Source organism: Trachypithecus francoisi, unplaced genomic scaffold, assembly GCF_009764315.1.
Source record: "Trachypithecus francoisi isolate TF-2019V2 unplaced genomic scaffold, Tfra_2.0 Lachesis_group2, whole genome shotgun sequence".
Lineage (NCBI taxonomy): Eukaryota > Metazoa > Chordata > Mammalia > Primates > Cercopithecidae > Trachypithecus > Trachypithecus francoisi.
In genome coordinates, this window is record NW_022681465.1 from 554,418 (window position 1) to 570,717 (window position 16,300).

General features: G+C 51.0%; 1 protein-coding gene across 1 annotated transcript in view; it reads left to right on the forward strand.

Moving 5' to 3' along the window:
- The window catches only part of AHRR (aryl-hydrocarbon receptor repressor), a 103,937-nt gene that overhangs the window by 24,411 nt on the left and 63,226 nt on the right, over positions 1-16,300 (forward strand). The window contains exon 3 of the mRNA XM_033178658.1: positions 8,191-8,372. Coding sequence (XP_033034549.1) covers positions 8,191-8,372 — 182 coding nt within the window. The remainder of the gene's footprint in view (positions 1-8,190; positions 8,373-16,300) is intronic.

Here is a 16,300-nt window from a genome sequence, read left to right on the forward strand (position 1 = left end):
GGGCGGTAGGATTCTGTGCAGATTCACAGCAACACCGCCCTCCCCACCCTGATACCTGCTGTGATGCTGAGGTTAGGCCCCTGGGTGCCTGGATGTGTCTAACGCTGGGCCTTACTGTGTGACCATGGTGCCTCCAAGCACTGCAGGGCCCAAGGAGGAGCTGGGGCTGGGAAACCGGAAGGTAAGGCCTCCCTTGGGAAGGAAGGATCTTATTTACTGTTTACATCTTGTTTAGGTGTCTTGTTACGGTAAACAATAAAGAGAGCCCTTGTCCCACAGGGAGACCTTACCTTGTCCCTTAAGGCTGCAGTTTGCGGCCAAGGCCTCGCACTCTGTGCATCGAATACCAGCATGCAGTAGGCTCAGTGCCCAGGCTAACGCTGGCCCAGCAGTGAGCACATGCGCAAAACCACGCATGGGGCCAGGCACTCAGCTGAGGCGGGGACCAAGGGCTGCAGAAGAAACACAGCACAGCCCTGCACTGATTGCAAACAAGCTATAGGGTGGACGGCAGTAGATACGGATGCTGCAATTCATATATAAAGGGAGGAAACATAAATACTATGCATGCACATTTGCTAGTTTATTCATAAAATGTCTCCCGATGGAGTCACAGAAAACTTAAAATCAGCTGCCTCCAGGCAGGGAGCCAGCCTGAAGACACTTTCCTCTGAGTTTTGAAATAGGTGAGCACACTAGCCATTCAAAACACCAATACATAAAATGCAAAGGCCTAAGAACTCCTTTCTCAGGCCTTTGCAGTGGAATAAAAACACAAAGCAGGAAATTTAGTTCTGATTCTTCCCTAGACTGCCCTACCATGGGGACTGCATTTGTAGCTGTGTGGCAAAGCTATTTCCTCTCCTTATTTAATGTGACAGATATATCTGCTACCCAAATCTCTCAAGTGCACAGGCTCAGGAGCACATCCCATCGCCCACCCCGAGGGACACAGCTGTGGAAGCATCTCACCCCTTCCTGGCTCCCTATGTGCACCCCGCTTCATCCTCCTTGGCCCCAGGGATGGCCGCCCTTCACCTGCAGACCTCAGCCTCACCCTGTAAAAAGTTCAGTCTTGGGAGGCCGAGACGGGCGGATCACGAGGTCAGGAGATCGAGACCATCCTGGCTAACACGGTGAAACCCCGTTTCTACTAAAAAAATACAAAAAATTAGCCGGGCGAGATGGCGGGCGCCTGTAGTCCCAGCTACTCGGGAGGCTGAGGCGAGAGAATGGCGTAAACCCAGGAGGCGGAGCTTGCAGTGAGCTGAGATCCGGCCACTGCACTCCAGCCTGGGCGACAGAGCGAGACTCTGTCTCAAAAAAAAAAAAAAAAAGTTCAGTCTTCGTTGGTTGCTACAAGAACCCACTGCACATGCAGCGTCAGCCAGGATGCCTCCACATCCCCCGGCGGGACTCGGGGACCTGGGTGAATGATGAACACACGGAACTCACGTGGCCTGCTGTGCCGTGAGTTGTAAGCCCTTTGTCTCCGCCTCCGGGGTCTCATGTCTTCTTCCAGGGTCCACGAAACAGAAACAAGCTGTTAGCTTGCAAGAGGTAAAATCAAATCCCCCCCCACTCACGTATTGGGAGGATGAAAACCTAGACGTGGGATTGCTCAGCTACAACACAGGCATTTGTAATTTCAATAGTTGTTCCCAAACCTCCCAGCATAAGAGGTTAGGGTTAGAGTTCCTCATCAGTGCCTCCTCCCCATGCCCCAGACTTAGTGTATTTCAGATACTGGTGATTTTAATTTGCATTCTTGTATATAAGTGAGGTTTAAGAGTGACTTGCATCTCCTTTTCTGTGAACCGTATTTACATCTTTTGCTCATTTTTCTAGTGTATTGTTTATGTTTTGTGCCTCTTGATTTGTAAGAGCTTGCAAACTAAGGAAATTAATTTTTGAATGGGTTTCAAATACTTTACCCCAGTTTTGATTTTACATATAGTGTTCTTTGCCATGCAGAAAAAAAATGAATTTGTATGAAGTTGAATTTGTCAATCTTAACTTTTTTTTTTTTTTTTTTGAGACGGAGTCTTGCTCTGTCGCCCAGGCTGGAGTGCAGTGGTGCCATCTCGGCTCACTGCGAGCTCCGCCTCCCGGGTTCACGCCATTCTCCTGCCTCAGCCTCCCAAGTAGCTGAGACTATAGGCGCCAGCCACCACGCCTGGCTAATTTTTTTAATTTTTAGTAGAGATGGGGTTTCACCGTTAGCCAGGATGGACTCCATCTCCTGACCTCGTGATCCGCCTGCCTCGGCCTCCCAAAGTGCTGGGATTACAGGTGTGAGCCACCGCGCCTGGCCTCAATCTTTACTTTTGTGGCTAATTTTACATCATGATTAGGAAGATCTCCTCTACTTCAAGTTTATAGGAGAATATTCCCATTAGTTCTTCAAATACATTCCTTAAAATGTATGAATTTATGTTTAAAACTTTTCAACACTTGGGGAAGAAAGAGGAAAAAAGAGGGAAAAAAGAAAACCAGTTGTAATTTGAGGGGCAATGAAAGACAATGAATGACTTGAACAGTCATGAAATGTTTTCCAGCTCACACACACACACCCACTGCATGCACACACTAGGTAAGGTGATGGAGGCTGGCATGTCCAGGCATGGGCATCTCTGAAGGCTGCCGTGTCTTTCTCCATGGAGGGGCTACTGGGCATGTGCAAGGGTCCTGGGAACCCCTCTAGGGACCTGCTCTGGGAAACTGGAGGCCAAAACACTGTTTTGATGTTGAGTCTGGGCACCCATCCTGCACCCCCTGCTGGGGTGGGGGCCCCCTCCGCTCTGGCCGTCCCAGCTGTGGCCCCGATGCATCTGAGGGCCGTGTCCAGTGCTCTGGTCTGACTGGCTCCTCTGCGGTGGTGGGGGATAGGTCTGTGTGTGCCCCAAATTTTGTTTGGAAGGGGTGGCTGGTAAAGGCCGTGGAGCATGCCATCGGAGGTGGAGTTGGTCTAGAACCTGCCCCTGAGAGGCCCCCCCAGGCACTGAGTGCAGGGGGCAGCTGATGTGGGGAAGCTGGGCAGCCGGCTGAGACGGCCCTCCCCTTGGCGTTGCCCTTGACTCCCCCCCAGCCTCGGTATCCTTTGGGTGATGTGGGTGATCCTGAATTCACAGCGCTCTCCCAGGAGTGAATGCCCTGTGCCACCAGAAGCCTGTTTGATGCTCCTTGTCTTTTAGGATTCCCCGGAGTCCTCAGCAGGGACAGTGCCTTCAGCTCACCACACTGTGGAAGCCACAGGGATTCCTTTTTTTTTTTTCTGCGTTTTGATGTTTATTGGGTATAGTTGAAGTACACGTATTTCAGCTGACCTGCACGTTTAAGGTGTGCAGTTGGGTCCATTTTGACATCTGTGTACATCCATGAAGTCATCACCAAAATCAAGAGGAAGCGTTTCCATCACTCCAGGAGCTTCTTTGTGGCCCCTCGTAGTTCCTCCCTATAGCTCTGCCCCAGGCAACCTCTGATCTGTTTCTGGTCGCTGTAGATGGTTTGCTTGTCCTGGCCTTTTGTGCAAATGGAATCACACAGCTTTTTGTCTGTCTGCGTGCATTGGCATAAAGGTTCTGAGATTCATCCATGTTTCTAGCACCAGCCATTTGTTCTTTTTTATTGCTGCGAAGTGTTCTGTTGTATGGATAGACCAAATCTATTTACCTGCGGATGGAAGTTCAGGTTGTTCTCCGTTTTGGACTATTACAAATAAAGCTACCATGAATATTTTTTTGTATAAGTCTGTATGTTTTTATTTCTCTTGGATAAGTACCTAGGAGTGCAGTTGCTGCGTGACACAGCAGGTGCATGTTTAACTGTTTCCATTTATTTATTATTTATTTTTGAGATGGAGTCTCGCTCTGTCGCCCAGCCTGGAGTGCAGTGGCCTGATCTCGGCTCACTGCAAGCTCCGCCTCTCGGGTTTACGCCATTCTCCCGCCTCAGCCTCCGGAGTAGCTGGGACTACAGGCGCCCGCCACCTCACCCGGCTAGTTTTTTGTATTTTTTAATAGAGACGGGGTTTCACCGTGTTCGCCAGGATGGTCTCGATCTCCTGACCTCGTGATCCGCCTGTCTCGGCCCCCCAAAGTGCTGGGATTACAGGCTTGAGCCACTGCGCCCGGTGTTTAACTGTTTCCAAAGCAATGGTGTCACTTCCCATTCCCAGAAACTGTATGTGAGAATCCCAGTTTCTCTGCAGCCCCACCAGTGCGTGGTGTGCTCAGCCGTCTTGGTTTTGACCGTCCTCATGGGTTGGTGGTGTCTCATCAGGGTTTTATTTTGCATTTCCCTAGTGACTAATGGTGTTGAGGGCATCTTCATGTGCTTCTTCACCATCCATGTATCTTGTCTGGCGGTGTCTGCTTACATAATTGCCCGTGTTCTTTTTGGCTTCTTTGTTTTCTTATTATTGAGTTGTAAGAGTTCTTCACATGTTCTGGATATAAACCCTTGTTGTGAATATTCCAATCTAAGGCTTATCTTTTCAGTTTTCTTAATATTGACTTTCAAAAGACATTTGAAAACCTTTTGAGGAAGACCAACTTGTGAGCTTTTTGTCATTTTGTGTTCTAAGAGTCCTGTGACTACCCCCAAGGTCTGAAGGAATTTTTCACATTTTCTTGTAAAATTCTACAGTAGTTTAAACCACTGTGAAGTCTAGACTCCTTTTTTGAGTTAACTTTTGGGTATTACATGAGGGTAGAGCTGGTGTCCATTTGTTTTCTTGGATATACAGTTGATCCAGCACCATTTATTGAAAAGATTTTCCTTTCCCTATTGAATTGCCTTAGTATCTTTGTGAAGTAAATTGTCCAGCGAAGACCCAAAGAAGACCCAAAGAAGTCTATTTCTAGACTCACACCATTCTTTTCTATTCATTTATATTTCTATGTTTTCTCTAATACCCAAATCATCTTTAATATTGTAGCTTTAGAGAGGGCTTAAACTCAGTAGGGTAGGTACCCAGCTGTGCCCTTCTCTTTAATTGGCTATTGTAAGTCCTTTGCATTTCCATGTAAATTTTAGGATCAGCTTGTCAATTTCTGTAGAAACTCCTGTTGGGATTTTAATATGATTACATTGAATGTATAGATCAGTTTGGGAAGAACTGCCATCTTAATATTGAATCATCCAATCAAAGAACATGTTATATCTTTGCACATTTAGATCTTTACATTTTTCTTAGCTGTGGTTTGAGTGTCTTTTGTTAGGTTTGTTCACAGGCATTGCATATTTTGGGGCCTCTCTTTCCGCCTGAGCTGGCTTGGGGCTCCTCCGACACCTGTTTCTGTGCCAGCGGGCATTGGTGAATCCTCCTGCAAGTCTCCTCTGCTCTGGAGTGAACTGGAGCTTCTCCTGCATGCCCTCAGGGCTTCTAGACTTCTCATATCCTGTCGTGCTCTGCATCCTCCTGGCTGTCCTCTCCCCACTGCCACTGGCCATCTCTCCCATCTCTCTGGCGCCCCCATTCTCTGGCCTCTCCCAGCCGCTCTCTGCCTACTAGGGGCTCCCCTTGTTTTCTGGGGAGGCCTTGGGTGTCCCTCACTGACAGGTGGGCCCCTCCAGCCAGGGGATGCCACTGCACACGATTGCAGGTCCAGGTCATCCCCAATTCTTCTGCCTATTTACATCTTGGCTGGCAGCTTGAGTAATTTTTGATGGGTGTGACATTAAAAAAAAAAAAAAAAAAAGCAAACCAGAAAGAGGAAAGGTAAGACCCAGAATGGGAGAAAATAAATATAAATCATATACTCAGTAAGGGCCTGGTATCCAGAGTATTTAAAGAATCCTTACAACTCAAAAACAAAAAGATAAACAACCCAATTTAAAACTGGGCAAAAGACTTGAATAACCGTTTCTCCAAAGAAGATATAAAAATGGACAACAGGCATTTGAAAAGATGCTCAACATCGTAAGTCATTAGAGACATGCAAATCCATACCCACCAGAATGGCTGGAATCAAAACAACAGAATATAATAAGTATAGGTGAGGATGTGGAGAAACTGGAGGCCCGCTGCATTGCTGGTAGAAAGTAAAATAGTGCAACCACCATGGAAAGCAGTTTGGTGGTTCCCCAGAAAATGAAACAGAATTAACATATGACCCAGCACCTCTACTGCTCAGTATATGCTCAAGAGAATTGAAAGTATATATTCAAACAGAATCTTCTAGATGAGTGTTCACCGCACCGATATTCACAGCAGCCACACAGAGGAGACAACGCAAACGTCCATCAGTGGGCAGACGGATAAAGCAGCAGGGCCTATCCATACACGGGAATATTACTCAGCCCTGAAAAGGAAGGAAGCACAGACAGCTGCAGCAATGTGGATGAACCTTGAAAACATTAGGCTATGAGAAAGAAGCCGGCCACAGAAGGCCATGTCTTGATTCCATTTCTACCACGTGCCTTTAGTAGGAAGGTCCATGCTGAGAGCTAACTGGGGGCTGCCAGGGCTAATAGAAGGGGAATTAGAGAGACTGCTGATGGGTAAAGGGTTCTTTCAGGGCTGGAACTAAATAGAGGTGAGGTTTGCACAGCTTAGTGGCTGCCCTAAGTGACACTGAACTGTTCACTTTTAAACAGTTAGTTTCATGTTATGTGGATTATATCTCAACTGAAAACGATAGCACTGGGTTTGGTGCTATCAGGCTGCTCTGTGACTGGTTTACGGCCTAGGTTGTTAGACAATGAGAAATGGAGTTTGTGCTGCGGAGTTCCTGACAGACCAGATTGTTTCAGACTTACAAGTTGCATGTGTCAGCTCACTCATAAGTGCAAACACTTTGGAAAAATAAGGAACTCCTTGACAAAAGAGACCCAAACCCCTGGAAACAGCAGGCTCACTCCTGTATATGCCAAGGTCCCAGGAAAGGTTAGTGTGGAAAGTCAGGTGGCCTCGTTCCTGTGGTCCTGCTGGTAACTGGCCCCTGCTCAGTTTCCCCACGCATTCCCAGTGGACTCCACACTGGCTGCCATGCTTTCTTTCGGATGATTGCATGTGGAAATGATATCTAGAACGAGATGTCAGTTGAAGTGGCTTCTGTGCAGTGATGGTTAAATGGGTCAGCCGTAGGGGACGGTCACACTGAGGTTAAATGGGTCAGCCGTAGGGGACGGTCACACTGAGGTTAAATGGGTCAGCCGTAGGGGACGGTCACACTGAGGTTAAATGGGTCAGCCGTAGGGGACGGTCACACTGAGCTTAAGTGGGTCAGCCGTAGGGGACGGTCACACTGAGCTTAAGTGGGTCAGCCGTAGGGGACGGTCACACTGAGGTTAAATGGATCAGCCGTAGGGGACGGTCACACTGAGCTTAAGTGGGTCAGCCGTAGGGGACGGTCACACTGAGGTTAAATGGATCAGCCGTAGGGGACGGTCGCACTGAGGTTAAATGGGTCAGCTGTAGGGGACGGTCCCTCTGAGATGAGAGGGGTCACATCAAGCTCCTGTCATTTTAAGGTAGGTTAGGTGAGTGGGGTCAGCTCCCTCCCTCTCTGAGCTCCGTGGTGTGGACGTCCCACAGGGTGGTGCCTTTTTGTGGGTAGAGCAGGCTGCCATGGCTTATTAGGAGAACTGAGTAATGGCCCTCACTGCCCCTTTGTGGGGCCCCGGAGGGGCAGGCACCCGGTCTCATTTGCCCTGGGGGGTCCCTGAATATTCTCCCCTCAGCCCCAACACGTACGGGAGAAACCGAAGCTTGGCGTGGCCTGGGCACCTCGAAGTGCAGGCCTGGCAGCTGCACGCCCCGGCTGATGCCAGGAGGGCCTTTTCATGTTTCCTGGAATGTGTTAGGTTTTGTTTAGACACCGAGCCAGCCTGGGGCCAGGCGTCCTCCTCCCTCCCTAGGGAGCCGTAGTGGAGAGGTGGAGAAACGTGCCCATCCCACAGCCTGGGGTCGTGCCCTGTCTCTGTGCTCTGAGCTGCGGTTCTCGGGCTGGTTTGCTCCTCCTCTCTGCGTCCCCTCCAGATACCGAGCTGTACTTAGCTGCTGTGCGCTGTGGTTTTTAGTGTCTACGTCTTGAGGCATGGGTGAGCTTTAGTCCTCTTCCCACCTTTTGTCCTGGCAGCAGCTTAGATGCTCCTAGTGAGGTCACTGCAGGGGATGGTTTCCGCCCCAAGGGGCCTGTGGCTTCTGGTGGAGAAGCCCACCTGACCCAGACGATCTCCCCACAGGAGGCCCGCCATGGGGGCAGAGAAGTCCAACCCCTCCAAGCGGCACCGGGACCGCCTCAACGCCGAGTTGGACCACCTGGCCAGCCTGCTGCCGTTCCCACCTGACATCATCTCCAAGCTGGACAAGCTTTCTGTCCTGCGTCTCAGTGTCAGTTACCTCCGGGTGAAGAGCTTCTTCCAAGGTAGGACTCTCACCTGCGCCCACCCGTTCACTTGAGGCGGGTTGTGTCTCCCCTGAGTCCACCTGGGGCCCGTGTGGCCAGGTGAAGTGTGTCTGCTGGGCTGCACCATGTGCACGCCCTTCTTCCCCCACGCTACCCCCGGACTTACCTGGAGACTTGGTCCCTGGCTGTGCTGTGGATTGTCCCTGGTGCCAGGTCTGGCCCTGGCTGTCCTCGACACTCTCAGAGTGCCCCAGTTTGCTGGGATGGGCTGGTTTGCTCCTCGGGGCCTCAGTTCACTGAAGCTGCACAGCTCCTGTGGGAGGGGCTGGGCTGTTCCTCCCCGTGCTGGGCTTCACTGGGGCTTCCCCACAGACCCCGGCTCCAGGGAATCGGGGGTCGGCTTCGTGGATGAGCAGGGCTGGGCATGGTCAGGAGGCTGAGGCAGCTGACTAGGTGGGACCTGGAGGCTGCCCTGGGGTGCCGGGCACCTCTCCCTGCCCATGCCAGGCCCTGCCCAGACACAGCTGCTGGGGCTGCCCTCTCGTGGGGAGGGGCTTCCAGGGCTCCTGCATCTCGGGTGGGGCCTCCCCAGGCCTGTGCCCGTCTGTCCTTGGAAGCGTGGCATTCCCTTAGATTTGCAGTGATTGCTGCCCTGGGAGCCAGGATCTCTCCAGAGAACTCGCAGGTGTAGACCGTGGGGCCTTTGGCGTTGCGGGAGGGTGGGAGAGAAGCTGCTTCCATCTTCTGTGTTGGGTGACGTGCCTGCACGTGGTTTGATTGCAGCACTTTTAGAATTAAAAACCCTGTGACCAGCACCGTGTGGCAGTTGTGCCCAGCGCCTGCACTCCTGAGTTTGAGTCAGGGTGGGGGCCTCCTCTAGGTGTGGGCATCTGTCTCGGCGTGCGAGAGGCTCTCAGTGCCCGGGCCCCTGCAGGCCTCTGCGCACCCTCAGACACCCCCAGGGAAGGATGCGGCCCATGGGACGCAGAAAGGAAAGCCACGGTGCCACTCAGCATCACCCCGCATCCTGTTGGTGCCGGCCCCACACTGAGGGTCTTCCTGGGTTCTGGCTGGCCGCAGCCCCCATGGAAATCAAATCCCACAAAATGTTAGCAGAGCTTATCTGAGTGGTGAGGTCACAGCAAGTTTGTTTTACATTCCAGGTTTTCTAATTTTATGTTGAAAACTATTAATTTTATATTTATCTCCGTTCCCAGCCTGGGCCTCCTGGTGCTCAGGGCTGCTGGGTGGTGTTGGACTCAGTTTACCTGAGAGACCTGGGTTTGCCGTACGTGCAGGATGGCAGCTTTTCCAGGAAGGTTAAGATGTGGTGCGGTTGGTGTGTTCCGGTGTGGTGGAGCGGGCACCACCCTGCGTGCACCCGGGCATGGGCGCCAGCGTGGAATCGAGGGCAGGCTCCCAGGTTTGCCTTGTGGGGCGCGCCTTTCATGGATGGGGCAGTGTGGCTCAGCGGCGCCAATGGCAGGGGGCAGTCCCCATGTCTGGACAGCGCAGGAAGGGCTGGGGCAGCCGGTGGGGAGGCTGTGTCCCGAACTGAAGACGTGGTGCCTCGGCTTCCCCCCACCGACACCACACAGCCTCACCCTCTCGCTGGGAGGTTGGAGGACAGGCCAGGTCACTTCCTCTCTGCACAGGTCCCACTGTGGCCAGCCAGGCCAGGGCTTGATGGCCTCAGAAAGTCTTCGATTCTGATGTTTCCAGCAAGTTTGGACGCCTGGTTCTTCTTAACCTGCCAGTGAGTGAGCTTCCCATCCTGCCGCCCCGAGCCGGGGTGGTGGCACTGGGTGGCCATCCTGTGCAGGGGCACACTGCATGCTTCCTGTTGCCCTGCCGGGAGGTGCCCACCTCTGCCACAGCTGCAGTGACTCTCAGGGAGCCACCGGCTTAACAAGAGTGCTGCAGCTTTCACAGGGAAATAAACTTCCTGATTCTTCTACCAAGGATTGTGATGTTTGTGATCCCCTTCAGGCTGTACATTTTAGAGGAAATTCTAAAAACTTTTCTGAAGTCATTTCCACTGTATAATTAGAAACAAGTCAAGCTATAAAAGTTGGATCTTAAACTATGCCTCTTGACTTAGAGATTACGGCTGCCATAAAAAGTTGCCTTTGGGAAGGACATGAACCAGGAGCTTTCACCTCAAAGGGTGATGATGGCCTGAGCATTTGCTTGTGATGTTTAATGTTGACCTTCGTGGATTTTTAGAATGCAGTGGGTTTATTTTTGTTTGGAGATTGGCACTTTAAGTTATAAAACTCTTAGCTTCTACCCTCCTCCTGGGTGACTGTTAAGGTCGGGATTTTCCACTCTTGGTGATTTTACTATTCACACCAGGGGAAGTCAGGCACAAAATAAGAGGGAAGGAGGTAGTGCGGAGGAGACAGTTTGCTGCCGCCTTAAGAGAGCTCTCTGCCCTCCTGTTGTGGGGCAGGGAGGGGAGTTGGGCCCCTTCTAGGCTGAGCCCTGGTCACAGCCTGGGACGTGGGACCCTAACACTGACCAGGAAGGGTGCAGAAGCGCCGGCTCTGTTGCTGAAGCCCAGCTGTGGGTCAGGCCACCCTCCCAGAGCTCCCTGGGGGTGCCTGCATTTCCCAGGACCCCTGCAGTCAGCGACTGAGGAAGAGTGCCTGGGAGTGGAGGCCCTCAGGCACAGAGTCCATCCAGGCCTGGCGTGGGGCTGTGTCCACCTCCACGCGTGGGGGCCGGAGCGCTGACAGGGCACAGACGTGTGTGTTCTTGTTGCTGTGTAGAGAAGTGTGGAGTAGAACAGTCCCAAAAACAAAGCAGGGAGGAGAGAAAGTGGCACAGCCTCACTCTGAAAGCCTGGGGATTTTCCTTTCAGGATGACACTGCTCCCTGCTCCCTCCACTCATCACCCGCAGCAGCATCAGAGTCCTCTTGTTCCTTTGCATCTGCCGTGCTCCACTGTGGGGCCTGAACACACACCTGTGTCCATCCTGGAGCCCCTTCTGGGGTCAGTCCTGGCTCTGAAGCCCCCCTGCGCTGAACGGGCACATCCGCTTCACCCCACCCTGGGTGGGCAAGAACAGAGGCCCCACGGCGCCATGAGGTGTCCTGGGATCCTGAACTCTGGAATCCTACGCTTGCTAGTAGGTCAAAAGTTCTATGGTCCTTGAGATTATGAGTGAGTGTGTAAACCTAGGCCTGAAGTTACACATTATTCAGCCAAATCGTGCGATTTTCAGCTTTCGCTGACGATTTGCCTTTTCCTTGATGATCGTTTTATGGACTGGATGTTTGTCTCATCCCTTCACCTATTCATATAGTGAAACCCTAATCCCAGTGTGGCTGTATTTGTAGGTGGGGCCTCTTAGGAAGAAATTAAGGTTAAACAACGACGTAAGTGGGGGCGGCCCTGAACTGATAGGACCAGTGTCCTTAAAAAGGAGACACAAAAGAACCCTCTGTCCGCCTCCATGCTGAACACCCCCCAAAGAAGGGCTGTGAGAGAACACGGGGAAGGCAGCTGTCTGCAGGCCGGAAAGAGCTCTCACCAGAGCCAAATTCGCTGCACCCTGATGAAAGGCTTTTAGCTCCAGAACTGTGGAAAACCAATTCCTCTTGTTTAAGTCCCCAGGCGGTGGCATTTTATTATAAGCAGCCCAAGCAGAGAAGTGGGGTGCCCTGCGTTACATACCACATACCTAAGAATGTGGAAGTGACTTGCAGCTGGCTGATGGGTGGAGGCTGGAGGAGTTTTGAGGTGTGCGCTAGAAAGAGCCGTGATGGCCGTGAAGCGGTTGTTGGTAGAACTATGGGTGTTAAAGGCGTTGTTGGTGAGGGCTCAGAGAGAAGAGCATTGGAGGGAGAGCTGTGGTCGTAGAGAACACACGTACCCCACGAACAGAACACTGGTAGAAATGTGAGCATCAAAGCCGATTCTGGTGAGGAACGTGCCTGTGGAATTCGAGGAAAGTGATTCTTGTTATAAAGTGGCAAGTACTTGGCTGGACTGAGTTCTAGCATTTCGTGGAAAGTGGAACTTGCAAGTGATGAAATAGGATGTTTTGCTGGTGAGATTTCTAAGCAAAGTGTTGAAATCCTTGCTTCTCCTTACTGCTTATAGTGAAACGTCAGAGGAGAGAGATACATTGAAGGAATTGCCAAAAGGAAAGGAACCAGAGCTTGAAGATCTGGAAAATTATCAGCCTATTTACATTGCAAAAAATGAGAAAGTGGGCCGGGCACAGTGGCTCATGCCTGTAATACCAGCACTTTGGGAGGCCGAGGCAGGTGGATCACAAGGTCAGGAGTTCAAGACCAGTCTGGCCAAGATGGTGAAACCCCATCTGTACTAAAAATATAAAAATTAGCCGGGCATGGTGGCGGGCACCTGTAATCACAGCTACTTGGAAGGTTGAGGCAGAGAATTGCTTGAACCCGGCAGGCAGAGGTTGCAGTGAGCCGAGATCTTGCCACTGCACTCCAGCCTGGGCGACAGAGCGAGACTCTGTCTCAAAAAAAAAAGAGAAAGTGTCTGGACAGACTTGCATGCGGTGGAACAACCATTTGATGGGGAGACTGGGTGTGAGCCAGGAGCCCAACCAGGAAGCCTCCTCAGCAGAGGCCAGGAGTTGGGATGGGACCAGGCCCACAGAGACACTGTCAGCTTGGCCTAAGGAGAACAGGAGGTAGTGCTCTCCAGCGGCTGGCATGCTTCATCTTTCCAGAAAGGGGCGAGTGTGCCTGGGGGTGATTCAGAGGTAACTGGGTACCTCTTCCACCACAGGCACAGGGCAGGGCTGTCTCCTCCTGGGTTTCAGAGGGTGGGGCCGCTGAGAGCTGGGAAAGAGGCTGGGCCTCTGGGCAGAGCATGGAGCCGAAGAGGATTGTCCCCAGGCTTCCAGGTCTCAGGGGCTTTGTCTTGCTAGATGTGTGACTTGCTTGGGACCCGTCTCCCCTCTCTTCCTTCTGTGACCTGCGTTTTGCAATGGGGAGTTCCATCCCATGCCTGTTCACCGTTGTATTTTAGAAGATCATGGCTTGCCTGGCTTCGCAGCTTCTTGGCTGGAGAGCAGGTCTGCTTTAGGAGAAATTGTACCTTAAGTCTTACCCATTTCTGATTTAGACGGTAGTTAAATGAAACTTTGGCTTAGACTTTAGAGTTGATGCTGGAATGGGTTAAGACTTTTGGGGCTGTTGGGATGGAATTAATGTATTTTGCATGTGAGGACATAAATTTTGGAGGCTAGGATTGAATGTTATAAACTGAATGTTTGTGTCCCCTAAAACTCATATGTTGAAGCCTTAGCCCCTGGTTTAGTTGTATTTGGAGAAGGGATCTCTAAGGAAGTTAAGTTTAAGGTTAAATGTAGTCATAAGGGCAGAGCTCTGATCTGATGGGATTAGCACATATATAAGGAGAGACATCGGAGGGCTCACGCTGTCCACAAGCACAGCAGGAAGTTCATGTGAAGATGCAGCAAGAAGGTGGCTGTCCACAAGCCCAGAAGAGAGCCCTCACCAGAAACTGAATGTGGTGGCACCTTGATCATGGGCTTCTAGCTTCCAGAACTGCAAGAAAACAACTTTCTGATGTTTAAATCATTTTGTCACAGCAGCCCTAGAGGCTAAGGCAAGCCCCCATGGCAGGGCCACAGGTCTGAGACTCGATTTTTCTCATCCTGCGGTAGGCATGAGCACATGTGGGTCATGTGCCTTCCAGCTCTCCAGGCTGTGCTCCAACCCTTTCTCTCGCCCCCTTCCTCTCTGTCACTGGTGCCTTCTGGTAGATGGCTTCCCCTTGGGGAGCATTTCCTGCAAAGACTCACAAGTTTAAAATAACTTAGGGTCTTTCTCTGTACTTGAGAGCCAGGAGAGGATGAGAGCTTGTCCTGCCCTAATGTTGTGAGGCCACTCCTGCCTCAGACCCTGAGGCCCTCAGGAATGGTTTCCCCAGCACTGTTGTAGTTGTATGGCAAGATCACTCTGATGATTTTAGGAGCTGATTTTACTTTTCCTACCTCTTTTAACTGCTTCCAAAAGATGAATCTGGCCAAGAAGAGCAGGGGCTCATTCACTCATTTACTCACTCATTCCTGGGGCTTGAGTTTATTCCTGAAGGAAGCTGGCCAAGGGTTGAGAGAAAACAACTTTGATTTTTCTCATGTCTGCCCAGCAAACCTCCTTTGTGGACTGATTCTCCTTCTGTGCCTGGAAGAAACCTGGGATAATCCCAGGACTTTTCTGGTCCCTTCTAGGTAATTCAGTGTCTTCCACTAATGTGGTCCCAAGCAGGCTGGGCTTGTTGATTAGTATAGGTCCAGCAAAACAGTTAAAACTCTACTTGTCTTCCGCATGTGAACCTCTTCCCAACCTCATCTGGTGCTGTGGCAGGTGGGAGGCTGGGTGTCAGGCTGGCTGCTGCCCCCGGGTCCTCCCCCACTGGTAACTATGGCTTCCAAACCTCGGTGGGAGGAGCAAGAGGGATAAAAGGTAAGGACAGGAGAGGTTCTGTATGGCTGGCATGGCAGAGAGCTGGCACATGAGGCTGGCAGGGAATCCAGGGGGCTCTGGGGGCATTCTCATGGTCTCCTGAGTGACCACCGTACCCTGGGGTGTCTCTGCCACAATTGGCCAACTCAGGCGGTGCATCCTCTCCAGCTGGTCCCTTACACTCACTTCCTTAGCCCCAGGTGGCCGTGGTACCTCTAGCCTCTTACCAAGGTCTGCCCTCTCATCTCCAGGAACCCTTCTGGGCAGGATTTAAGACATCCCAGGCCAGTGTTCAGGCAGTACGACCCCATCTGGTCCACAGGAAATGTGCACCTTTGATCCACTGGGTTAGCGTTAATTTCTACATGCAGTCCAGTTGCCTACTGGGAGCTCCAGGACTCTCCTTTTGCCCTTTGCATTTCTTGAGTGTAAGAGGGACACCGGGTCTCAGTGCCCCCCCACCAGCCTCCGGAGGCTCACAGGAGGCGCTTGCAGGCCTGGTGAAGCCCCTCTTGGAATGAAGTGAGGAGGAAGTTGCCCATCCCCCTCCTGTCACAGGTGGGGGGGAAGACTGAGAGCGCAACCCCCTCTCCCAAGGAAGCCCTCCTGTCAAACTTGAACTTCTCTCATCTTCAACATCTCCTCTACCTAGGTCACCCAGAATTTTACTTGGGAACAACTGGCACTTCTTGTCCTGGGGCCTCAGCTAAAATTCAGACTGGAAAAGTTCCATATTAACATCCTGTTCTAATGCAAGTAAAAAAAGAGCTGCTATGGTCTTTGCTTCCTGGTATTTAGAGTCTAGTGGGAGAATATTGACTACTTAACACAGTCTCTTCCATTTTCAATATGTAACTGAGGCATCCTTCTACTGATAACAGCCAAAACTTCAAGATAAAATATTTTAAGCCTTTAAAAATACATTTATGGGCTGGTAGTAAATTAAGGAATACTCAGAGACAAAAACTAAGTGAAGCTGAGAACCCAGAGATAACTTTATTAAAGGACATTATTAAAGATATACTTCACGCAGAAGGAAGAGAATTCTGGGTGGAAGATTTGAGACGCAAGGGGGAATGAAGAACAAGAAGGTGGTGACTATATGGGTAAATCAAATCAAATCAAACACATTGTGTAAAATAATAATGGTGATATAAGAATTTTAAAAAGATAAGTATATAGTCATAATATCATACAAATTTGAAGAGGATGATGAGTTAAAAAGTTCTAAGATTCTTTTATTTTTTTGAGACGGAGTCTTGCTCTGTCGCCCAGGCTGGAGTGCAGTGGCCGGATCTCAGCTCACTGCAAGCTCCGCCTCCCGGGTTCCCGCCATTCTCCTGCCTCAGCCTCCTGAGTAGCTGGGACTACAGTCACCAGCCACCTCGCCCGGCTAGTTTTTTGTATTTTTTTAGTAGAGACGGGGTTTCACCGTGTTAGCCAGGATGGTCTCCATCTCCTGACCTCGT